Source organism: Callorhinus ursinus, unplaced genomic scaffold, assembly GCF_003265705.2.
Source record: "Callorhinus ursinus isolate GAN/ISIS: 27379988/994484 unplaced genomic scaffold, GSC_fseal_2.0 scaffold18, whole genome shotgun sequence".
Taxonomy (NCBI): domain Eukaryota; kingdom Metazoa; phylum Chordata; class Mammalia; order Carnivora; family Otariidae; genus Callorhinus; species Callorhinus ursinus.
The window spans coordinates 29,772,307-29,798,559 of NW_027397080.1; the positions used below are offsets into that span (position 1 = coordinate 29,772,307).

General features: G+C 46.0%; 1 protein-coding gene across 5 annotated transcripts in view; it reads right to left on the minus strand.

Moving 5' to 3' along the window:
- Positions 1 to 252: 252 nt before the first annotated feature.
- The window catches only part of LOC112811556 (retinoid-binding protein 7), a 48,643-nt gene continuing 22,642 nt past the window's right edge, over positions 253 to 26,253 (minus strand). Inside the window, exons 6-10 of one of the 5 annotated variants that reach the window (XM_073903373.1) lie at positions 23,720 to 23,862; positions 23,000 to 23,375; positions 3,351 to 3,435; positions 3,125 to 3,226; positions 253 to 518 (exon numbers count right to left, since the gene is read on the minus strand). In XM_073903373.1, coding sequence (XP_073759474.1) covers positions 468 to 518; positions 3,125 to 3,226; positions 3,351 to 3,435; positions 23,000 to 23,375; positions 23,720 to 23,862 — 757 coding nt within the window. In that variant the 3' untranslated portion in view covers positions 253 to 467. The other 4 variants (XM_025855698.2, XR_012381376.1, XM_073903374.1 and 1 more) reach the window with 4 other exon arrangements.

Below are 26,253 nucleotides of genomic sequence, written 5' to 3' on the forward strand. Positions count from 1 at the left end.
CTGTGCTTCAGTTCTAAGCCTGGAGACCACCTCCGCTACCCCTGACCCCTGCTGCCACTTGCTCATCCCCAAAAGTCAGGCTTCCCCTCCTGAGTTCTCATAGCTGCCTCTACTTATCACGGCGGTTCCGATGCTTGTTTTGTCTGTTTCCTCACTAGACCTTGAAGACGGAATTACATCCTGTTCATTGGTGTGTCCATGTTGCACCTAGAAGGCTTTCAAATACTTCTTCAAATAATGGGATACACTAAATTTAGAAGGAAAAAAAGTCAGGGTTGTTGGACAGGTTTATTGAAACAGAGCCGTTTTGCCCCAGTTAGAGTAAATGGCTTCTGGTACAGGCTGTGGGACATCTCTCCGACCACAAGTTCCCATCGCCAAACCAGGACAGACGAACATCTGTTCATGTGGGGATAGATTTCAACGTTAAGCTGCAGTCACACATGGGCTCTGTGGCTGGATACAGCTCAGGCTCTCTGGAACGTCTGTTTGCACACTTGGCCTTCACAGAACATTTCCTAGGGACAAGGAGGTATAAGAGGAGAAAGAAGATGAGTGGGTATGCAGGCTATTATTGTTATTTATTACTCGCAACACTTCTGACTCCAGATATGCGGTGTCTTTTCCAACTGGGTGTCCAACAATTCAATTCGATTCTGACACTAATGACCCAGAGCTAGCGCACACCCCACAGGTTAAGTAAGGCTCAGTCCCGAAAACTGTTCCCACTTCAGACATCTGTTCCGAGTCCCAGGCCACCCGAACTTCTGACGGACCAGCTATGAACGGGATTCCCATGACCCCCTCCTCAGGTTCAATAATTTGCAAGAACGGTTCACAGAAACACTCTTTACATTTACAGGCTTATTATAGAGGATACAAGTCAAGAACAGCCAAATAGATGCATGGGACACAGTACGGGGGTGCGTGTGCGGACCGTCCATGCCCCTTCCAGGAGTGATGCTGTCCCAGCACATCAATGTTTTCACCGACTAGGAAGCTCTCCAAACCCTCGCGTTTAGGGGTGTTTGTGGAGGTTTCGTTACATAGGCATGATTGATTAAATCTTTGACCATCTGGGAGACCCCAACCACCAATCATCTCATTAGCCTATAGGAGACACTCATTAATTACTCTGGAGATTCCGAAGGTTTTAGGAGCCATGTATAAAGACCAAATACTTATTTTATATTATATCACAGCATAGCAAGATTGCCCTGTGAGTATCCTCAGAGGAAGGCTCCTTCTATTCTCTGCTTGGGCAGAGTTCATGGATATGCCAAGAAGGATGCATGCAATTTGAACATTACTTCTTACAGCCAACTCACCTGTATAGCCTCAAACATATTTGTGTTTTCCTTGAGGTTCCATATTACATTTTTGTGATGGCAAGTTTCTTAATTTTGTTTCTATTGTCAGAAGAGTATAAGATTTATCAATCTAGAATCAAAATATCTTTTTTTTTTTTCCCAGAGAATGCTCCACACCCAACCCGGGGTGTGAACTCATAACCCCGAGATCAAGAGTCACATGCTCTATGTCTGAGCCAGCCAGGCGCCCCCAAAATAAAAATATCTTCAATGCCTTTGTAATCGAAAGACCACCCATGTCCAATTTTAAGATAAGTGCTCTAATTTTGTTTTCGTGGGTCTGGCTTAGATTTCTGTACATTAAGGCAAAAAGGCATAGAGTTGAAAGCACACATTTTTATCAGATCTGGATTTGAATCTCTACTTGGCAGCCTTGGGGAATTTCTAAATCTCAATCTCTTCATTTGTAAATGGAAAAAATAGTGTCCCTTTCACAGGATTGTTTTGAAGACCAAAATAGATAATGCATACAAAGATTTAGCACAGTAATTGAGCAAAAAATCATCACTCGAAAAAAGTAAGCCATTATAATATATATGGCAAGAAGCAATTTTCATTTAAAAAACCATAATTAGGGGCACCTGGGTGACTCAGTCGTTAAGCGTCTGCCTTCGGCTCAGGTCATGATCCCAGGGTCCTGGGATCGAGCCCCGCATCGGGCTCCCTGCTCGGCGAGAGGCCTGCTTCTCCCTCTCCCACTCCCCCTGCTTGTGTTCCTGCTCTCGCTCTCTCTCTGTCAAATAAATAAAATCTTTAAAAAAAAGCCATAATTAAGCCTTGATGTACAATTTTATACCTTCTCTCTCACTCTTTTTTTAAGTAGGCTCCACGGCCAGTGTGGAGCCCAATGTGGGGCTTAAACTCACAACCCTGAGATCAAGACCTGAGCTGAGATCATGAGTCAGACGCTTAACCGACTGAGCCACCCCAGCGCCCCTATACCTTCTAAATTATATTTCAAAATTATTGATCAGCTTGAGCTGTAACTAGTATGTTCATGAAGCGCTGGTGGCATCTGCAAGGAGACGATCTTTCGCAAGTAAGGCAACTAAGTAGAGAGCGGCAGTGATGTGAATGCCTCTGACAACACTCCTCTCTGTGAATTCTTCCTCAGGAAATAAATCCACGGATGCAAAAGGCTCTATTTACATAAAGTTAAGCAATAGCAGAAAACACCCTAAAAACAATACTCCTGGACACTGAGACTATGGAAATGTTTTCTAAAAATGAATAGTTCACCAACCTGGTAGAATACTAGGAAGCCAGTTTGCTACCTTATTTTATGTATATAAAATATATATTAAGGTAAATGTAATATATGTATGTATTATATTAGGAACTGTATTTTTTTCTTTTTAAAGGTTTTATTTATTAATTTATTTGAGAGAGAGACTGAGAGAGAGCACAAGCAGGAGGCGGGGAGAGGGAGAAGCAGGCCCCTCACGGAGAAGGGAGACTGTCCCCGGGCTCCATCCCAGGACCCTGGGATCATGACCTGAGCCGAAGGCAGACGCTTAACCGACTGAGGTACCAAGGCGCCCCTCTATATTTTTTTCAGTTAGTACATGATGAATTCAACAGGAAAATTATTTTGAAACCTGGAATATGTTCTGTCGTAAATGAAAAAGACTACTTCACCAGGCACTGGAAGGTAACATGCCAAGTTGAAAACAGTGGGTTGGAATGGCGGGAACACTGTCATGGTTTAATCCTGTATCATCTCATGGGACGTAAGAACAAAATGTGGCAAGTACCAGGTGAAGTTTGTCCCCTTCGATCCAATGGGTCCAGCCTCTGTTCTTCTTCTCCCCCTTCTGGACACAGGTGAGTCTGTCATTGTCCCAGGTGACCAAGCTCTGCATGAGACAGGGGAGAAGAGGTTGGTTTGCTATGGCAGGCTCCTCAACGGGTACTAGGAAGGCCCAGTTAATCTTGCAAAATCAAGAGCCTATGTTATCATTTGAATTTTTTTTTTTTTACCTTGCATTTCTTGTTATCCAGGCCTTTATTATCCTCATCAAATTCTTCTCCAACTTTAAATGTAACAAGGTAGTTCCTCAGGCTGCTGTATGTGTGGATGGTAAAAGAATCCCCGTTTTGCTCAATCACTTTCTGTGGCTTCAGCAACTTGGCTATCTTACGAGTAGCAAAGTCAATACCTTAAAAAACAATTTTTATTTATTTTTTGTTTTATTTATTTATTTATTTTTTTTTTAAAGATTTTATTTATTTATTCATGAAAGACACAGAGAGAGAGAGAGAGAGGCAGGCAGAGGGAGAAGCAGGCTCCCAAGGAGCAGGGAGCCCGACTCGGGACTCGATCCCAGGACCCCGGGATCATGACCTGAGCCGAAGGCAGACGCTTAACCATCTGAGCCACCCAGGCGCCCCTTATTTTTTTTTTTAAATATTTTATTTATTTATTTGAGAGAGAGAGAATGAGAGATAGGGAGCACGAGAGGGAAGAGGGTCAGAGGGAGAAGCAGACTCCCTGCTGAGCAGGGAGCCGGATGTGGGACTCGATCCCGGGACTCCAGGATCATGACCTGAGCCGAAGGCAGTCACTTCACCGACTGAGCCACCCAGGCGCCCCTAAAAAACAATTTTTAAAAAAGAAGTCTCAACGTTGACTCGAGATGCAAAAGCAAAGAATTTGGCAGCTGTCCTCAGACCATTGTATTTCTTTTTTTTTTTTTTTTAAGATTTTATTTATTTATTTGACAGCGAGAGAGACAGCGAGAGAGGGAACACAAGCAGGGGGAGTGGGAGAGGGAGAAGCAGGCTTCCCGTGGAGCGGGGAGCCCGATGCGGGGCTCGATCCCAGGATGCCGGGATCATGACCCGAGTCGAAGGCAGACCCTTAACGACTGAGCCGCCCAGGCGCCCCGGAACCATTGTATTTCATCACTAGTGTTTCTTTTGTAATTTCAATGCCGTTTGCTGCCAAAATTGGATCTGTAGGGAGTTGTCCTGGTAAAACTCTATCCAGAGGCTTGATTAAAAAGCTTGAACCGCTTTCCGGGAAGAGTCATTGGCCGGCTGTGCCTTCGGTAATAATGGATCTGAAGCGGGGCCTGGGAGAAGCAGCTCTGGGAGTCCCCCCAGAGGCAGAGAAGAGTCCAAGGAAGCCAAGGGTACAGGACTCAGGCCCCAACCCAAGCGCAAACACAGCAGCTCAGCCTTTGTCTGCTTTGTGTATTTACACTTTGGATTAAGACAGCATTTGTTAGAGACAACGGATGCATCACTGAACTCTACCTCTGAAACTAGTAATATAGTTAATGAATTGGATTTAAATAAAAATTTTAAAAAGCATTTGAACAGTTTCTAAACAAAAAAAGTCAAAAGCCACTGTAAATATTATTAAATCTTTAATAAACCCTAAAATGGGACGCCTGGGTGGCTCAGTCGTTAAGCGTCTGCCTTCAGCTCAGGTCATGATCCCAGGGTCCTGGGATCGAGCCCCGCATCGGGCTCCCTGCTCCGCGGGGAGCCTGCTTCTCCCTCTCCCACCCCCCCTGCTTGTGTTCCCTCTCTCTCTGTGTCTCTCTCTGTCAAATAAATAAATAAAATCTTAAAAAAAAAACACAAAAACAGAGTCACACACAGAAATATGGAATGCTGAGAAGATCCAGGTTTTGATATAGACAGTGGATTTGAACCCCATTTCCCTTTTAGTAGCTTTGAGCACATTATGTAGCTAGAGGTAACTGTTGCTGTTTTATTTTACTTTATTTTTTAAAAGATTTTATTTATTTATTTATTTTTATTTTTAATTTTTATTGTTATGTTAATCACCATATATTACATAATTTGTTTTGGTGTAAGGATTTTATTTATTTATTTGAGACACAGAGATAGAGAGAGGGAGGGAACACAAGCCCTGGGAGAGGGAGAAGCAGGCTTCCCGCTGAGCAGGGAGCCCGATGCGGGGCTCGATCCCAGGACCCTGGGATCATGATCTGAGTGGAGCGCAGATACTTAACAACTGAGCCACCCAGGCACCCCTACTTTATTTATTAAGTAATCTCTACGCCCAACTTGGGGCTCAAACTCAAAACCCCATGATCAAGAGTCACACGCTCTACTAATTGAGCCAGCCAGGCCCCTGTTGCTATCTTAAGTAGGGTAGCCAGATGACACTTCAGGCAGGAGCTAAATGAGGGGAAGAAGCGAACCATGCAGATTTCTGGGGAGAGCATAAGGCAGAGATCACAGGGAGCCCAGGGACACCAAGGAAGGGTATGCCAGATGGTTTCAGGAACCACCAGGAGCCTGGGGTGGCTGGAGCAGAATGAGGGAGATGAGCCGAGAGGATCATGAGTTGAAATGTGGGGGTACCATAAGGACCACTGGGCTCTAACTCAAGAAAATGTAGATGGGTGCCACTGGACTATTAGGTGCAGGTGACATGGTCTGATAGGCAGTCAGCCACTACTCTATGCTGGCTCATCACCTAGACATTTCTGTGAGCCACAGAGCATGCATGGTTCCCCCATTTAGGATTATCCTACTATGTAAAATAAAGTCCCAAGAATCTTCATTTCAGAGAATTACATGCCTTAATGAAGGTAGTTTGGTTCCAGAGTTGACCCCTGTATCATTTTTTAATTTTTAATTTTTTTAAGGTTTTTTTTTTTTAAGTAATCTCTACATCCAACGTGGGGCTCGAACTTACAACCCTGAGATCAAGAGTCGCACGCTCCACCGACTGGGCCAGCCGGGTGCCGATCCCCATTTTAATTTGTTTGCCTAACAGATTTCCTTTTCATCTGACATGAAACTGCCACTCAGGGCTTCACAGAGAGCCTTTCCAGTCCAGAAAACTTGGCCAAGCACGGAGCAGGGCTCCTTCAGCATCTCATTAACCCCAAAATAATATAAATGTCCTTATTTTGAGAAAACTTTTTTTTTTTAATACACCTAGAATGCAGGGTTTTAGCTTGAGCTGCAAATGATCCAGTCTTAACTGGTTTTCAGCAATGTTTAAGCACTGGGGCTAACGCCTTAAAATACTTATCCCATTATAAATAGACCAAGCCAAATTTAAAATAGTTATTGCTGACTTTCCTTAAACCCTATTCTGTAAGTCAAACACAACCAACCAACTCAACAAACAAAAAACAAACTTTAGATTATTACTTTACATCAGTTATACTTTTAAAATCTGTGAGCCCCACACTGGGTGTGGAGATTACTTAAAAAAAAAAAATCTGTGAAGTGATTCATTGCCAGTTAACTTTATAATCCGTACTACCATGTTGTAATTGTTACTTAGGGCTTGTCGTTTTAAAGATGAAAATTTATTTTTTTTTAAGATTTTATTTATTTATTTGAGAGAGAGAGCACGAGCGGAGGGGTAGGGGTAGAGGGAGAGGGAGAAGCAGATTTCTCATTGAGCAGGGAGCCCCACAAGGAGCTCAATCCCAGGACCCCGGGATCATGACCTGAGCTGAAGTCAGATGCTCAGCCAACTGAGCCACCCAGGTGCCCTTAAAGATCAAAATTTAAATCAGCTTAAGGTCTGGTCAATTTCGGCCAGTCCACCTCAGTGGTCCAAATGGCTTTGTGCTTGTAAGGCTTTTATCCAGGCTTTTCCATACCATTAGGTTTTTCCGTAGGAAATAAGACATTCATGCAGAAGGAAGAGATGATCTAGCTATTTTGCATTCTATTACAAGTGTGTATACCCTTTAGGGCAGGATCTCAAAGAAGCCGACAGACATATACTCTTCTAAACTTCATCTGTTCACATTAACCCTTAATCCCAAAGCCACTTCTAATCTTGAGGCGACGTGGGTTTTGGAGCCAAAGAGAAATTGGTTTTAAATCCCAGCTTACATGGTGATCTCCGGCAAGGTGATCACACCACCACCTTCTCGTAGTCATTGGGATTAAGGACGATGATGGGGACAGAATGGTGAACACCTGCAGCCATTTAGCAGCTGGTTCCTTCCTGCCTGGAGCTTCACACCCTGGGTCTTCCTTGGCCACTGTGGGGTCCACCAGGAACTCCCAACCCCCAGGCTACCTCCTCCAGACTTTTTTTTTTTTAATATTTTATTTACTTATTTGAGAGAGGGGTGGGGAGGGCACAGAGGGAGAGAGGGAGAAGTAGAGCCCCCCACTGAGCAGAGTGCCCGATGCGGGGCTCGATCCCAGGACCCCGGGATCATGACCTGAGCCGAAGGCAGATGCTTAACGACTGAGCCACCCAGGCGCCCAAAAACAAAACATGTTTTAGTTCACTGTGTAAAGTCATAATGATGTAGGAAAGATGTTAGGGTTCAAAGCTGATGGCCAAGAAAGAATTCTTGAGATGTCTTTAGTTTTATTAAAGCTTGGGGACATGATCCGTGGGCAAAAGGAGCTGCACTGGGGTCATGACGAGTGGCCCATTATATACTTTTAAGTTGGGAGGGGGTCAGGGATAGCCTAAGTCTCCCAGGTATTTTGGAAACAAGGTTTCCAGGATCCCGGGGAGCTAGCTATTGTTAGGAAAAGGTCCTTTATTACTGTTCAGTAAAAACTCAGTCATGAAACTCTTCAGATGTATATCGGTGGGTCATATGCTTGGAGGATGATTGCCAATATGTATCTTGGGGGGTAGAGACAAAGGAAGTTTCCAAAGGAATTTTATATGTTAAAGTAGACTTACAGGATCCCGGGGGTCGGGCTAAGATTGCCTTCTGCCCTTAGCAAAGTGTCAACACCGAGGCACCTGAGCTCCCAGAGGAAGGTTACTCTGCCTGTTTCAAGGACTTGTCAATGGGCTGTAGGAAGTAAGGAAATTTAATTTTTCTTTTTCCTTTCTTTCCCACATCAATAAGACATGGTGAAGATAGGAGAGAAGGCTAATTCATAAAATGTACTTATTAATCAATTCAAACAACTGCATTTAAAAGGAGTTTCAATTTTTTTAAATGTAATACAGGATTTACTGTAGATTTTCTACTAAAGTCTCCTTGCAATAAAATATACCTAACATAAAATTTACCATTTTATCCATTATTAGGCATACAGTTCAAGGGTGGTAAGTAGTTCCACAGTGTTGTCCAGCTACCACCATTATCCAATTCCAGAATTTTTTCATCCTCCTAGGCAGAAACTCTGTTCTTGATGGGGCATAGGTCACGCTCCCCCAAAACATGGTAGCTTGGCATACTGAATAGTTCAAGCTGAAAGAATTTGAGGAATGGTATGGGGGAGAAGAGCTTTCTGACCTTACCTCTAAGCAGGTCCTAAAACCGTCATATGAGAGGTGCCTTCTCTACAACGGAGGTTAGGAGCATCCTTATCTCTGAAAACCTGGGACACAGAAGGGAATCTGAAGAACAGAGCTTGCTAAATTTCTACCTTTGCTTGTTATGTTTCATTTCTAGAATTTCTATTTGATTCTTTCTCAACTCTGTTATGTTACTTTGTATAGATTCTGGTTCTTTGCCATAATTAAGCTCAGCATAACTGCTTCTTGTTCTATTTCAGATAATCCCAGTGTCTGGAGACCCTATTTCTGTTGTTGTTTCTTCAGATTCTTGCTAATAGGGTCTTTTAATTTTTTAACAGCTATACTGAGGTATAATTGATGTACAAAAAACAGTACATATTTAATATGTGCAATTTAATGTGTTTGGACTTAAGCAAACACCCATGATACCGTCACCACAGTCACAGCAACAGACAGAGCCAACACCTTCCAGAATTTTCTTGTCATGTGTTTTTATCTCCATATGTACTTGTTTGACTGTGATTATTTCCTGGGCATTGTTTCTGTGGAGTGTGCATATAGAGCTGACATGACGTTCTCTTCCTCCAAAGAGGGTTTTTTTTTAATTGCTTTTAAGGCCACTAGCTGTCTGGGAGCACCTGAACTCAAGTTCAGGTCTTGAGATTTTTCTGGACCACCAAGATGATTCACAGTGAAACTACAGTCTGTTCAAAAGCTGTTTACTTCCAGGTCTCCCTTACTCCTCAGGCGGACCTTTTCAGAATCCCAGCCCAGAGTAAGGTGTTTATAGAGTCTCTACCCCTGACTGACTCAGGACTCCCACTTTTGCCCCCTGCCCCAATCCCATGCTGCTCCCCAAACTGCAGCTTAGTCTCACAAACACCCTGAAGGTAGGAGCCATCCGAAGAGCAAGGCTCCCTTCTCTGGATTCTTATTCTCTCCTAGACCTTGACATGACAATTCTTTATTATTTTGGTAGCTCTTGCATGTTCCTTAAGAAGCTTATATATACATATATATAAACTGTAGAAACAATTCAAGATCTTGCTCTCTTCCTCCAAAGAGGATTTTTTGTTTTGTTTTGTTTTTTTTAATTGCTTCTAAGGCTACTAGCTGTCTGGAAGCACCTGAATTCAAGTTAAGGTCTTGAGATTTTTCTGGACCACCAAGATGATTCACAGTGAAACTGCAGTCTGTTCAAGAAATATATATATATATAGTCCAGCTTAATTTAGCTATCTTCTTTGGGAGAGTTAGTATAAATTGATTTGCCATTAGCAGAGGCAAAAGTCCTCAGGAAAGGTCTAAATACTTCTGCATAAGTTGGCATTAGAACATACATAAACATGGACAATAGGTTTTACAGTACAGTTCACCCTTGAACAACACTGGGGTCAGGGTTAAGGGAGTGCCCACCCCCCCGCCGCCCCGCACTTGTGTGCTCCGTTGAAAATCCTTGTATAATTTTTGGCTCCCTCAAAACTTAACTATTAACAGCCTCCTGTTGACCAGAAGCCTTCCCGATAACACAGTTAATACACGTTTTGTATGTGTATTATGCTGTATTCTTACAATAAAGCTAGAGAAAAGAAAATGTCATTAAGAAAATCATAAGAGAAAATACATGAACAATTCTATACTGTATTTATAAAAAAAAAATCCTCATATAAGCAGACCCACTTAGTTCAAACCTGTGTGTTCAAGGTCAACTGTAGTTACATTCTGCAGTTGTCCCAAGGACCACTTGACACATCAGAGAGCCCCAGCACTTCTTAAATTTTAATTGGCATCTAAATCACCTGAGAATCTGGTTAAATGCAGATTCTGATGCTGTAGATCTGGGATCTGGGGTGAGGCGCAGAGTCTGCAAGCTAAGAAGCTCCTGCTAGTTCTGAGTAACAAAACCCTACCCTCATCTGGTCCTGAGCCCCTAATCTGCTCAGGGGAGACTGGGTTGACCCTGGAGGCTGTGTTCTTTATAATGTTTGCCAGATCACTTTCTTCCCAGCTTATGAGGAACTGGCAAGAGGTTTTAAGTCTGATTTCAGCTATCATATAAAATACAAGAGATCTCTTGGTCCATAACAGATCCTTAGAATATCCGATCTGGCCCAACTACCTTGTTTAACAAAAAGGGAAACTAAAGGAACTCAGAAGTTTTGTAACTTTGATTCTATGACCACAATCAATGGCTAAGCTAGCTGGGTTTCCGGTGTGACACTCCGTTACACTCAACAGTCTCTCTATTCCAGAAATCCTTAGCATGCTTACATTTCTTTTGGAAAACAGATTGCAAGTAAGAGTTACATGTGTTATCGGGATCCAGTATCTTTCTGGAACCTGAACCAAAAGTAAGAATAGGGTTTGAGAGGCAGGATGCTGACTCAGTACTACATGGCTTAGTCCTCTGGGACGGGAGTTGGATGATAAATAATATGTCAAGTAAACAAATAAATGGCCTCTGCTAGCCTCTAGGACCTAATATGGTGGCAGATCATTGTTAAGCCTCTACTGACATCATGGAAAAAAAAGGTATCAAACAAGGGATCATAGCAGAGCATACCGAAAAGCAAGACAGTGTGGGGACAGGAGACGGATGGTACTATACACATGTGAAAAACACGAATTCTGACATTCAGAAGGCTGCTTTGTTTTTGTTTTGAAAGATTTTATTTTTTATTTGAGAGAGAGTGAGAGCACAGAGGGAGAGGGAGAAGCAGACTCTCTACTGAGCAAGGAGCCCGATGCGGGGCTCAATCCCGGGACCCTGGGATCATGACCTGAGCTGGAGGCAGATGCTTAATTGACTGAGCCACCCAGGCGCCCTCAGAAGCCTGCTTTGTGATACCAGACGGACTTAGCACAGGATGTCTTCCCATACTTGGAATGGTGACTCTTGACTCCATTCCCTGTTGTCTCAGAGGTTTGCTCTAAAAGCCACAGAGATTGTCACAACCACAGTATACAGCAAGGCAACATTCGAAGCCATCACCTGACATTTAGCCTTTATCCCCCACACAAGTAGCCAGATCGCAGCCAGATAAATCAGGGAAGAAAGCACTTAGGGTCACATGTCACCACTAATTTGGAGGTGAGCAGATAAGTAAAATATCAGGACCTACCACCTTTGGGAAACATAAGCATTCATTCCTACTTAGAATTGGAAACAGAAAGGAAATGAGATTCAGGTTGAAGGGTGAGCAGGATATGCCATCCCAAAATATGCCACTCTGGCATACTGATTATATTGAACCGAAGGTACCTGGGAAGAAGCCGACAGAAGCAAAGCTCTCTGCCCTCCTCCATTTGCCTAAAAGCAGGACATAAATTTGTCAAATTGTCCCCTCTCCCCTCTGTTCCAGGACAGGCAGAAGTTAGGGAGGCAACTCTGGTCTCTTAGCAGCCTAGAGATGGCCCCAGAACTTACATGATAAACCTTCCCAACCAGCCCCTTTGTTAGTTACCTTCCCCACAATTCGCTTCCCAGAAACTAAACTCAAAGTCTCCGTCTTGTCACTTCTCGACAAAGTTACTACTCTTTGCTAAGATGCCCTACAGACTCGCTCAAGTTCCAGCCACGCAACACTGAGTGCACCCAGGTGCCCTCCCCGCCCATGTGCAACTAACTTCTGGTGGTTAAGCTGTCTTTTGTTCGTCTAATTTACATGGCCCCAGCCCAGGAACCTAGGATGGGATGAGCAAAGTATGTCTATCCTCCGCTGTGGGGTTTTATGGTGGTCTGAATCAGAGTTAGCTTGAGAAGCCCGGGACTTCCCTACCTGGTGTGAGGAGGGAGGAGAGAAGCCTACCAAAAGCACAGAACTCCTAAAAACACATTGGAGCCACAGAACTGTACATTTCAAAGGGCTTAAATGGCCCATTTTATGTATGTATAGTTTACCACAATTTTTTTGAAAAGAAAAAAAATCGGACCCCTCCCTCCCTCTGAACTTATAGATGGAGAAACAGGCCCAGTGTCAGATAAGGAGAAGCCAGAGCAGCTGCTGGGTCCCCATACTCCCAGCAGCTCTAGCTCCCATGGCATCACTTAGGGGAAGCGCTTGGCACCGAGGTGCTCTGATGCCCCACATCTGAAGAATGACAGTAAGAGCAGGACAAACTGGGAACCGGTAAGGAAGGGAGGCGTTCTACCATCAAAGGGCGGGAAACATTCTCCAAGCCCTCTGGGAAGCAAGGACATGGGTCAGACCCCCGCCACCCCTTACACACCCCTGGCGGCCACCAAGTCCCCTTCCCTCTCAGGCGAAGAAGCGACCCCTCCGGGCACCCACGACTGTCGCCCCCCGCCCCTCGCCCGGGCAGGCACTGCCTTCCCTGGGGCCGAGGGTGGGTGGCCACCAAGGGGTCTGGATTTCCTGTCCCCACTCAAGACCTGGAGGGGAGCGGGGAAGTCAGAAAACTAAAGATTTCCAAAACGGTTCCCAAACTCCAGCGGGCACCAGAGTCGCTGGGCGGGGTGGCGGGGACCTCCTGCACCACAGCACAGCCGGGAGCTCGGACTCCGAGGGCCGGCGACCTCCCTAGCAGAGCCACCGGGCTCCGGGAAACCCAGAGCCCCGCCGCAGAGAGACCGGGACGGGGATCGGACCCCCGAGTCCTCCTGCGAGGTGGCCGGCGCCTCAGTTGTCCGCGGTGGGACAGGAGACTTGGCCACCGGGCGGGTAGAGACCGACGGGGGCAGAGGCGAACCGAAGGGGGACGGGGGAGATGGAAGGACGGGGGGGGGGGGGGGGGGGGGGAAAGGGGGGGGGGGGGACGGAGAATGGACGGGGCGGACGGAGGAGCGGGAGACGGACGGGGGTACGGGGGTGCCGGGGTACGGGGAGACGGCCGCCCCGGGCAGGCCCGCCCTACCTAGGGCCAGCATGTAGCCCTCGAAGTTGTCGCTGCTGAGCAGGTTCCAGGTGCCGCTGAAGTCGGCGGGCATGGCGCGGCAGGGCGACGGCGGCCGCGGGCGGCGGGGCCTCGGCTTTTCTGCGGGCCGGGAGGGGTGGGGGGAGGCGGGCCGGGGCGGGCCCGCGAGGTGACAGCAGCGCGGGGCGGAGCCGAGCCTGGACGCACCTGCTGGGAAACCCTCTGGGCTCCGGCCGGCCCCGCGCGTGGCCACCCCTGCTTCCTGCGCCTTCCTCCTCCTCCTCTTGGGCTCTAAACCCTGGCGCGCCCCACACCGTGTTCCCGGCCACACTTTCCCCCTCTGCCTGCATGGTAACAATGACCGAGGGAATTCAAACGCATGGCATCAGTTAGCGTCTCCGGCCAAGAAACCCAACTCTGGCGGTCTCAACACACGTAGAGGTTTGTTTCTCTTAACTATCAAGCAGTCCCGGGATGGGTGATGATTTGGCAACTCCCCAAGGTCGAAGTGGCGTCGCTGTGATTCTCCTGGCCTTTTATGCCTGCTGGTTACCTCGCCATCATGAACTGGCTGCTGGGTTTCCAGCCAGGACATCCACGTTCCAGGTGAGAAGGAAAGGGGAAAGCACCACCTGCCATTATCCCGTCATTAGATTTCTGTTTACAGCCATTGGCCAAAGCTATGTCACATGCCATTCTTTTTTTTTTTTAAGATTTTATTTATTTATTCGACAGAGAGAGACACAGCGAGAGAGGGAACACAAGCAGGCGGAGTGGGAGAGGGAGAACCGGACTCCCCGCTGAGCAAGGAGCCCAATGTGGGGCTCGATCCCAGGACCCTGGGACCATGACCTGAGCCAAAGGCAGACGCTTAACGACTGAGCCACCCAGGCGCCCCTCGAGAGTGTGTTTGTTTTACAGATCCAAACTTTCCCTCTGGTTGACTGCTCCAAAGTCTAGTCTAGGGGAGTTAGTATATAAGCTATTATTGCTCCCCCCAATTTAATGGCTTAAAAATAACAAAAATCATTAATTTCCTCTTAAATCTGCAATTTGGGCATGGCTTGCAGGGGAAGGCTCATCCCAGCTCCATGTAGTATTAGCGGGAGTACCCTGACCCTACATTGGCAGGGTAGAAGAAGATATTTCCAAAATGCCTCATTCTCACCGTTAGCAAATTAGTGCTGGCTGTCTTAGCTTGGAGCCCAGCCAGGGCTGTGGGCCAGAAGCCAGGTTCCTATCCATGGGGGGACCTGTCCATGGGCTGCTTGGGCTCCCTCACAGCATGGGTGGTTGGGTTTTGAGAAGGAGCATTCCAAGAGAACCAGTAAGATGCCGCACTGTCTTTTATGCCCTAGTCTCCGATGTCACATGACGTCATTTCCGCTGGAGTCACACGCCTACCCAAGTCCAAAGGGAGGGAACTTGGACCTCATTTCTCAATGTCACATTGTAAGAAGAGCAAGTGGGATGGGAGGTCTCATAACAGCCATCTTGGAAAACACATAATCTGTCACGGTTACCTAATTCCGCTTTGAGCCTCACAGCAGGCTTCAACTTCGAACGTTTATCAGACTTTCTCAGTTGTAAAGATGCTATTTTCTGGGTGCCTGTGGGCTCAGTCCGTGGAGCATACGACTCTTGATCTTAGGGTCATGGGTTTGAGCCCACTTGGGTGTAGAGATTACTTTAAAAAAATTTTTTTAAATGCTATTTTCATTCATTTGTTGCTTTTTTCATTTTATTTTTCAGTTGGTTTAGAACGTGGACAAAAAAATAATTGACTCTCTTCAATAATCTCTGAATCACCTTTTTAGGACAGTCTTCTGATACGTTTCTAATATCCATTTACTCTGAATCACATCTCTTTTTTTTTTTAAGATTTTTATTTATTTGACAGAGAGAGACACAGCGAGAGAGGGAACACAAGCAGGGGGAGTGGGAGAGGGAGAAGGAGGCCTCCCTCAGAGCAGGGAGCCCGATGCGGGGCTCGATCCCAGGACCCTGGGATCACGACCTGAGCCGAAGGCAGACGCTTAATGACTGAGCCAGCCAGGTGCCCCTACTCTGCATCACATCTCTAGTTACTTCCTTATAATTATCATAATCCACAATTATCTTTTTTTGGTTTGTTTACTGACTCCCTTTTTCATTAAAATTTTAAGCGCAGAGGGCGCCTGGGTGGCTCAGTCGGTTGAGCGACTGCCTTCGGCTCAGGTCATGATCCTGGAGTCCCGGGATCGAGTCCCGCATCGGGCTCCCTGCTCGGCGGGGAGTCTGCTTCTCCCTCGGACCGTCTTCCCTCTCGTGCTTTCTCTCATTCTCTCTCTCTCTCAAATAAATAAATGAAATCTTAAAAAAAAAAAGAATTTTAAGGGCAGAGACCACATTCATCTCATTTGCCTCCTCAGCATCTCCAGGGCCTAGCACGGTGCCTGGTATGTGCTCCATAAATGTTTGTTGAACGAATGGCTGCAGCCTTTTCCAAAGGAGAAATGCCATTTTTACTGAGAAACGAGAGTGGCCCACCCAGAATGAGACTGCTGATTCTCCTAACTATAAGACATTGATTCCTTTGGTGGAATATGACAGGCTCATATCAAATCCTGGATTAGCTATATTTTGCCATTTAATGGGCAGAGAACGATGAACTCTGACCAGATTCTGGAGCATGGAGCCTATTTAAATTCCAGAAAACTAAAGGAACAGGACACGGGAAGTCACACTTACTTCCTACCTTTAAAATCTTATTGTTCTAAATGTTGGCCTGAAAATGAAAGTCACAGAAACAACTAATAATAATTTTAGCATCTGTGCTGGTTGGTATGGCTTTTGGCTAGCTTGAGCAAGGGCCATGTAGTATGGATAGAGTTGAATTTCAGTGGAAGTGGACATAGACTGAGCTTGGCCGTGGGATAGAGAGTAATTTTCTCCTCCACAATTCTTGGATCTTTTTTCTAGACTAGGACCAAAAGTTATCTCTGGAAAGAGGGGTGAAATTTATTTGGCCAATTTGAGCCCTTTCTTTCTCTCCATTTGATATTGGCAAAGTAAATCATAACATTATAGCCAAGATGAGATCCTAAACCTGTGTACCAACTCTGCTCCTCCTTGACAGAAATGGATGGGAATGAATGAGGGGCACTTGGCAGTGGACCCACTCTTGTCTCACCTGGTGGAGTCTGGCACTGGTTGGGCAAAGAAGGGCATGGACACTGTGGACACTTCCTGCCATCCTTCCTTCCACCCCCTAAGGCAGAGAAGCATTGCCATCAAGGAGCTTGGTCCAGGTCTAGGAGTGAGATCTGGGTTAGTTTAAGACTAAGCCAATCACAGAAGGGCTACCTCCTTTGACAGTGATGGGTTTTAGGGACAAGCAGGTTTCAATGAATTTGAATCAGCCAAGGATATATGATAAGTTTGGTAGGCCTGCTGGGAAAGATGTTTCTTTGATTTTAACAAAGCCCTAGGGAGCCAGCCTTTCTCCCACTTTTGAACAAGAGCAGGGAAGCCCTGCTACAGTGACCATCCTCCTACTGAAGGAGCACCAGACTCAGGAGGCCGTGAGCTGCAGAGTAGGGGGATGGAAAGCCCCTGGGTCCCCAATGACACCACTGGTTCACTGTTTGCGCACCCTGAATCGGCCCTCCATCTGCGCTTCTGGGTGTTAAGTGTCCTTATTGTTTATACCACCTGGAGTTGAAATTCCTGTTTACCTGCAGTGGAAAATATCCTGATATAGAAAATAAATTAAATTAAATTACTCTTGTCTCAAGTAACTTATTTGCCTTTTTGAACCTGTTTGAGGGCAGCAGAGCTAATTATGGTTCCATTCTGAGCATGTTTAACTTGCTGAGAGTACTTAGCAAATGTTAAATAAAATACTACTATGGGGCTCCTGAGTGGCTCGGTTGGTTGAGCCTCTGACTCTTGGTTTTGGCTCAAGGTCATGATCTCATGGGTTGTGGGACTGAGCCCCATGTCGGACTTCCTGCTCAGCTCGGGCGGGGTCCGCTTGAGGATTTGATCCTTCTGCGCCGCACCCCCCCCCCCACTCATGCGCACTGCTCTCTCCCTCATAAATAAAGCAAGCTTTGGAGAGAGTGAAACAAGCCGTAAGAGACTCTCAACTACAGAGAACAAACTGAGGGTTGCTGGAGGGAAGTGGGTGGGGACGGGCTAGATGAGTGATGGGTATTAAGGAGGGCATTTGTTATGGTGAGCACTGGGTGTTGTATGTAAGTGATGAATTCTACTCCTGAAATCAATACTGCACTGTATGTTAACTACCTAAAATTTAAATTAAAAAAAGAAAAAAGAAAAAATAATCTAAAAAAAATACTTCAAGAAATTTTAAAAATACGGCTTTTTACTTTTTTTATTTTTATTTTTTTTTAAGATTTTATTTATTTATTTGACAGAGAGCGACACAGTGAGAGCAGGAACACAAGCAGGGGGAGTGGGAGAGGGAGAAGCAGGCTCCCCGCGGAGCAGGGAGCCCGATGCGGGACTCCATCCCGGGACTCCAGGATCATGACCTGAACCGAAGGCGGACACTTAACCGACTGAGCCCCCCAGGCGCCCTGAGTACTACTATTTCAACGAGAACAATGTGGCCAGAAGCTCAGGTCTAGGAGTGATACTTCTAGCTGCACTATTTTAAAGCCTATTAATCCAGAGAAACTTTGGATGCCAAGAATGTACCTTGAAGAAGGTAGCCGGGACTTTGCTTCCAGGAGCTGGGCCAAACACAGCCCACTGGGCCCCTCAGCCTTGCTCTTCTGTGTTGTGCCGCAGAGAGAAAGATCCAATGAGGCCGTCCAGATCTGGGGCTCTCACTTATTCTGATTTCCCTTGCAGCGGTTTGTTCTTGAGACCTTGGGGAGGACCGAATAGGGCAAACGATTTTTTAAAAAAAATACCTTTCTTCCTTGACTGTCCTCGGCTCCTCAGACCCTCCTGCGAGCCTTTCGTACAACTGTGGTAACATACGGTGGCATGGCACGCCTTCTCAGTATCTCCTTGTAGGTTGTTCCTCCCGCGTAAGGTTGCCCGCATTAGAAAAACAAAAGCCCCCCAAACAGAACAGAAATAGGACTCCTTGGCCTTCGGACAAATGACAAATCGTTCCCAGTGTAAGGAGCTCCCCCTGGAGGGCCCTCCACCCTGATTTCCTGGCCGGCAGGGCCCCAGGGCGCTCACGTTTAGGAAACCCTCAGCAGTGATACCGGAGAGCCCCTTGCTGATGCTCCAGATGTAGTCTTTGTTTTTCTCGCCACCTAACTGTAGGCGACCTGGCAGCAGAGACCGACTTGTACTCATGTGCTCCCCGTTGGCACTTCACATAATAATAGTGTTCCAAGAAATGCTTCCTGGTCACACGGAGGAGAAGGGACAGGTGCCAACTCTCTCCATCGGGCTGATCTCATTTCACAGCTGGAGGGACCCCAGAGATCACTGCATTATTCTACAGAAGGAGACTCTGGGAGTCAGTGACCACCCCCCGCCCTCCCCCCGCAGTCAGCTGGCTGGCACGCCTGGCGCTGGCAACCCGCGTCTGGGGCAGAAGCTGCTTCTGCTCTGTCTTGCAGGGAACAGTGCTGCCCGGTGGCACAGCGGTACTGGCCTGGGCGTCTGGGTGCCGTTCTTCCTGCTTCTGCTGATGAAGAGTGAACCATGGCTCCTACCACCTCCCCGCTCTGGGCATTCACTGCCCTTATTCCAAGGAACTGCTAACACCGGGCAGGCTCCACTGGGTCCTTCTGTGCGTTCAGAACACGTCACATGTCCCCGTCAGACTACCATATGTTGCAAGTGTGCTTATTTGTACTCGTCCACTTGGGGTGGATGAAAACGCCAAGATTTGGCTACAACTTCATTCCTTGAAGAGTAATATGTTACATGAGGCATAAAGAGGTTAAGAGCCCAGGCTCTGAAGACAAACTGCTCATTCGAGCCTCGGGTGTGTCATTTATACCAGTCACCTAACTGTGCCTTGTTTCTTTCCGACTCACACCCGCCCAGCACACCGTAGGTGCTCAGGAAGTGTTGGCATTCTGAAGTTCAAACAGCACCACTGGTAAGCTAGGTACAGATTTCAGAGATGGACACTGTACAGCCTCACAGGTGGGTGGACGCTGTGATGAATGTTCTAGATCATGAGGCCTGTGGGAACGGGTATGAGGATGGCAGTGGAAGGGACGTCCTGTGGCACCCAGAAGTCAATGCTAAAGGAGCCCATTTCACGATATGGTGACTTCTGGGCTGACAGAAGTGAATCAGAGTTTGGGGTAAGAAAAGTAGCCCCCCTGCTGCCAGGCATGCTGACCCCGACGGCTCCCCTCCACCCTGTGGGGAGACCCTCAAGATGACAGAAAAAGAAAGAGCATCCTTTGATGCAAGATGGGCCTAAATCATGCCTCTGGCTCAATCTCTCTACCCTGATCATCAAGGAGAACCCATTCCTCTTTATCTAAATGGTTTACTGTTCACACTTGTCCCCTAAACAGGTAAACAACAAAAAATTCTCCAGATGTTGTACATTCAACCGAATTAAGCTGCCAGTAAAAGACTTTTGTTCATTTGCTGCACTCAAATTACACGATGTAAGGGGTAAAGGAGTACAACACATAAAAAACACCAGCATCAAACACACAAAACACCAGCTTGACACATTTGCTAAACTCAAAATTCACATTACAAAAGCAGATTATGAAAAAGCCATAATAGGAAATAGTGGCGTATTTTCCTCTTCCTCAATGGAAGTCACAATTATTAATATTTATTCCCCTGTGAAGTTCATTGTTCTAATTTCCATTATCAAAACAGGAAATTCTGCCCTTGGGGTCACCCAAAACTATGTCATTATGCTGTGGCATTAGCAGCATCCTTGGTACTAGGACAAAGCTCAAAGCAGCTTGTTCCGTGTACAAAGGTATTGATCCATAAATAGTGAAACAACAGGATCATTTCACTATTACCAAGTCTCCTGGGAGGTCCTCAAATGCTTTACCCAGTGGGTCCTGAGGTCAATATACTCACAGCTGAGCATGGTTGGGCACTTCTAAGTAGGAAGGCACCATGGTATAAGAGAAGTTTCTACAAAATAACAGAAATTTCTAGCATTTCTAGCATTCTGCAGTCCGTACACACACCAGATGAGCTAAGTGCAGTCTTCCAGGAGCAGAAATCAAAGTTACACCCTTCAGTAGCTTCATCTGCTTCTAGATGGTTCTTTTTCAGGACCGCCTCAACTCTCAACTCCAAAAAGCTAAGGAGGGGGAGAAATGACCCTCATCTCTACGATCTGAGACTCTAACCTGTCACTCCGTCAGCAGAGACTGAAGCCCACTGGTGGCAGCCTCTTCACCCCTCCCGGTCTTTGTCAAGTTGGCCTGCTGGCTTCAGTAAGAAAGTCAGTAGCTGCAGAAGATACGTGGGCTGGCCTTCACATTGTCCCTTTGCAGGCTGTGTATTCAGATTTGACTGAACAACTGCATAGTTTTAAGTATTTTTTCCTCCCACAGAGTCATAAGCCCTTCATCTAGGTGTAGGTATGAAATATAAATTGCAAAAAAGTAAATTATCGTACTGTCATGAGAAATTTAACTTTAGTCCTGTTTCTATCACAGGATTATTTTCCTGAATCATAAAACTACTTTATAAAAAGCTATTTCTAGTCTTACTGCTTTACCAGTTGGTAAAACCTTCACAAAATTTTAATCAGCATCCAACTGTATCACAAGCTTGTGCTTGTAACATAAAAAAAGGCTATGACCTCAATTATTATTTGGGAGTTTTACTTTGGTTAAAGTGCATATAAAAGGACATGGGGAAAAGAGTAAGAACGTAGACCCTTTTTCTGCTTAAATTCACAAATGGCAGATTCACAGAGGGCTGGAACAGAAGCAGCAAGGCTCTTCAGAAGCTCAAGAGAGTTTTAGACTGAGATCATGGAGCGTTCTTCCAACCAGCCATTTGTCAGTGCCCAAAATTCTGAGCGGGAGGGACTGCTGAGCTCATCCATTGCGGCATTTCCCATGTTTGTAGGATCTCTGTTCATCTTTGGTTTATTAAGCTATTAAGAAAGGCCAAGAGGAAGAAAAAAAAAAGGCTAAGAGCACTGATATTTAATAAAATCCTTGAATAAGTTCCCTCATTCTCTGTGGTTCTCTCTGTTCCAGGTAGCAGGACATCATCCCTGAAGTTATTCCTGAAGACAGCAAGATGGCAGATGGCCAGAGCCACCAGAGGCTGTGCTGAGAGAACATGCATAACGTGTAACCTGATTTTAATTTACTATTGGTTTTTACCAAACTTCTAAGCTTTAGTTTATGAAACAGGTTCACAATTCCTGTCCCCAGTTACTAACACCCACACTGCTTCTCTACCTCTGCCGTGGGCAGCAGAAACACAGGTGCACCTTTCTGATCATTTGAGGCCAAAGGTGGAGCTCCAGGCATATGTGTCTTGGCAAAACTTAACTGGCCAACTTCGGATGTGTGCCAGAGAGACTGAACCATTAGCATCAAGTTTACAGCTGAAGATGACTGATTAGTGGTGCATTTTATAAGTTCACTATTTTAAGACTTATTTCCTTGGCCACCCTTGGTGAAGAATGCCTAGAAACAAGCATGCACAAAATGTTAATTCCCTTTATAGCTAAAGTTAGGATATTCGGTTTTTTTTTTGAAGATTTAATTTATTTATTTACTTAAGAAAGAGAGTGAGCAGGAGAGGGAGAGAGAATCTGAAGCCGACTCCACGCTGAATGCACAGCCTGATAAGGGGCTCGATCCCACGACTGACTGCGAGATCGCAACCTGAGCCCAAGCCAAGAGTTGGATGCTTAACCAACTGAGCCACCCAGGCACCCCTAAAGTTAGCATTTTATTTATTTATTTATTTATTTATTTATTTATTTATTTATTTATTTAAGATTTTATTTATTTGACAGAGAGAGAGACAGGAGAGAGGGAACACAAGTAGGGGAGAGGGAGAGGGAGAAGCAGGCTTCCCGCTGAGCATGGAGCCCAATGTGGGGCTTGATCCCCAGACCCTGGGATCATGACCTGAGCTGAAGGCAGCCGCTTAACCGACTGAGCCACCCAGGCGCCCCCTAAAGTTAGCATTTTAAATGGACTCTTGCTTTTCCCACTTTGTTCCTCTTACGTGGTCAAGCCAAAATGTCCTTTTTGACTTCGTATTTGTAGTTAAACTGAATGTCTTCTGATTTTAGTGCCATTAATCCCATTTTAAAGATTCAAGGATTTGTACATTCTTTAAAAAAAAAAAAGAAAGAAAAAAAGACTATATTGAAAACCTTCATCTTAGCAATTTCCAATAAAACGATAAACCTGATTTTAATCTACTTCTGATTTTTACCAAACTTTTAAGAAGCTTTAGTTTATGAAACAGGATCACAATTCCTCTTCCCAGTTACAAACACCCAGACTGTTCCAAATTCCCAAGCTGGAAATCCAAAATACCATTCTGTAGGATTTATGAGTTAGCGTCCGCAACTTGCCTCTGCAAAGGAGCCAGGATGACCCCGACGTTCTTCTCCTCACTCTCACAGCTATATAAATCATGCTTTTCGATATATTCTTGGACAAGGTCTGGTACCAAGTAGCGAATGCTCTGGCCCCTTCTGAGGGCTCGCCGGATCTTTGTGGATGAGATGTCATTGGTGATCCATTCGTTTACCAGGTGAATGTTGTTCCGGTGTTTCCACAGTGCATCAGATTCGTAGATGAATTTCTGGGCATCATTTCCAGCCCGAGTAATACATATGAGCCCGTAGTCTTCCACAATTTGGGTGATATCCTCACTCTTCCACAGATTGGGAACAGCAAAGGACTCCAATAAATCTGCCCCACACAGCAGCTTTACCTTTGGCACATCTGGGAAAAAGAAGAAAACACAGCTCCAGGGTCTGCTTTGCTAATAATTCCCTGCATCAAAATGAACACAACAATGTGTTTTTCTGGCTAGAGGGTTCATCGTTTTGATCAGAATCAGATTCTCAAAAGAGATCTAGGCTACCACAAAGGTTAAGGATCACTGTAGGAGAAATAAGCTCGAGGTGCCTTTTCCTCTCCTTCCCTCCCTCCCTTCACAAAACTAACAAGGGGCATTTTCCAGGCACTCACACATACCGAGTACGAAACGAAAATACAAACGGGGGCTTGCTCAGCTCTAGAATTTTATCTACTTTAGTCGGTAAGTCTTGATGAAACATACAGACCTTTTGGTTTTGGCTCTAGCAATTTCTTTTGACTAAAATCTTGTCTCTGTTCCACCCACTTCCTTTTCTGTCCGGGCTTTCCCAGCATTGGTGAATCCTGCTGGTGATCACAGCTCCCAGCCTCCAGTTTCTCCTGATGGTGTCTATAAGACAACAAAGCAACAGAGCATTTCTCTTCTCACAACATTCAATTAAAATACTGTCTCTCTGGAGATGCCCGAGAGCCTCTGACCCAAAGTGAAGGCTGTGTGATATTAAAAACATCTAACCACAGGAACCCCTGATGCCTGACCAGTCAGCATGGATGCTGACCAGTATTCAGTACTGCCAGATCAGCCTGGATGCCGGCCAGTGGTGCTGGGGACTGGCTGTCGGGAACAGAAAGCAAGGAGATCCTGGGAGCACAGCAGATGGTGGCTATTACTGTTCAAAGCTTTATGTGTGTGTCATAATAACAAGAGTGAATATTAGTTATTTATTATGTGCTAAGCACTACACTAAGTCCTTTGCATGGATCATTTGATTAAATCTTTTCAATATCCTGTGCCATAAATATTTTTTTTTAAAGATTTTTATTTATTTATTTATTTGAGACAGAATGAGAGAGAGAGAGCACATGAGAGGGGGGAGGGTCAGAGGGAGAAGCAGACTCTCTGCCAAGCAGGGAGCCCGATGCGGGACTCGATCCAGGGACTCCTGGATCATGACCTGAGCCAAAGGCAGTCGCTTAACCAACTGAGCCACCCAGGCGCCCCTGTGCCATAAATATTATTATTGCTATTATTATTCCCATAGCGGAGGGAAGTGAAGGCTTGGAGCTGCGACTCCAGCTTTTGGTAGACTCCTTGGGACACAGGAGGCATTCAATAGCAATCTGATTGAGTGAATGTTTTGGTTATTATAAAGCAACTCTTTTATTCCCACTATCATATCAGAATTGTTCTCCCCATCAAGAGAGGTGAACTCTAATTTGCCCAAGGCCATTTTTTTTTTAACTAGGCCCCACACCGAACACAGAGCCCAATGTGGGGCTCGAACTCATGACTGTGAGATCAAGAGCTGAGCCGAGATCAAGAGTCAGATGCTCAACCGACTGAGCCACCCAGGCGCCCCTGCCCAAAGCCATTTAGCTTATAAGTAGCAGAGCTAGTATTTGAACCCCAGCAGTCTGGTTCCAGAGCCAATACTCTTGACCACTGAAGAGTGTGGCTTGACCTAGTAATGGAGAGCCACAAGGCCAAGGATAAGGTCGTAGAGGGGACAAGTGCCTGAGGCCTAAAAGGAAGGGACCACAGGCAGTACTTGTGTGTAGCTTTCTTCTTGACTGGCAGCAGGATGCCCACCACTTTACCACTGTGAAGTTACCCAGAAAACATGAACTACAGTTGGGGGAGCCAACTGTGGGTCCTTTGTGCCCCTAACTCCTTTCCGTCTTGAGCAGCTGAGTTAATATGGAATGGACAGTACGACTGCTGTGGAGCCAGAGAGGGAAGGCTGGGTAAGCTGGGCATGCAGAAGCCTGCTGTTTGATGGGAGAACTGCTGGCCAGTGAAGGGGGCGGACTCTTCCCTGCCAAGCCTGAAAAGTCCCTCCTCTTCTTAAGTGCTGCATACTGTCTGCTGGCTCAGTGTCCAATCCTGCCCTAAACACACTTCCCAGAGGTCCTTGCGGCACGTTCTCGATGTGACAGAGATTCTGCGGATGAGATTCACTCACGAGAGACTCGGAAGGAAGAAGGGAGGCAGAGGCCATCTTTCTGGGCTGTGGAGCCTGAGAAGCATCTCTTACGGCATGAGCCTGGTGGCCAGACTCCATATTCCACTGTCTAGTCGCCAACTCTAGGAGACTGGGACAGGTGAACAGCAGTATTTGCGGTGGCAGAGGCAGGAACAGCTTCCTGAACACTGACTGCAGCTAAGGAGGTATGACCTTGGAACAGGCCCGACTTCCCTGCTGCCAGCCCCTTGACACTTCCGCACGAGCACCTAAATCCCTTTCTGCTTTTGGGGCGCCTGGCTCAGTCAGTTGAGCGCCCGACTCCTGATTCTGGCTGAGGTTGTGATCTCAGGGTCGGGGGATCGAGCCCCACAGCTGCCTCCATGCTCAGCACGGAGTCTGCTTGAGGGTTCTCTCTCTCCCTCTGCTCCTCCCCCAACTCGTACTCTCTCCCTCATATAAACAAATAAATAAAACCTTTAAAAAAGCAAAAACAAGAAACACTCAGAATCGTCTCTATTTCCTGTTGAAACCCTATCTGATATGTTTAGAACCAAAGGAATCAGAACTCTAAGAACAGACATTAGACATGAAGGTTTTTCAGAAAGTTCTCTGATACCCAAGATAATATTAGTAATAATTAGATGTCACTCCCTCTAGTTTCTGAATCCTCCCCTGGAACTGTTTCAAAGGTGAGAGCACAGAGATCTGGGACAACCCCCATATGTGGTCACAGAAGCAGCATGTAAAATCAGGGCCATCCATGACCAAGCACCACGGCTTCTCTCGCTTAAATTACCTGCCTCTCTCTTTTCTAC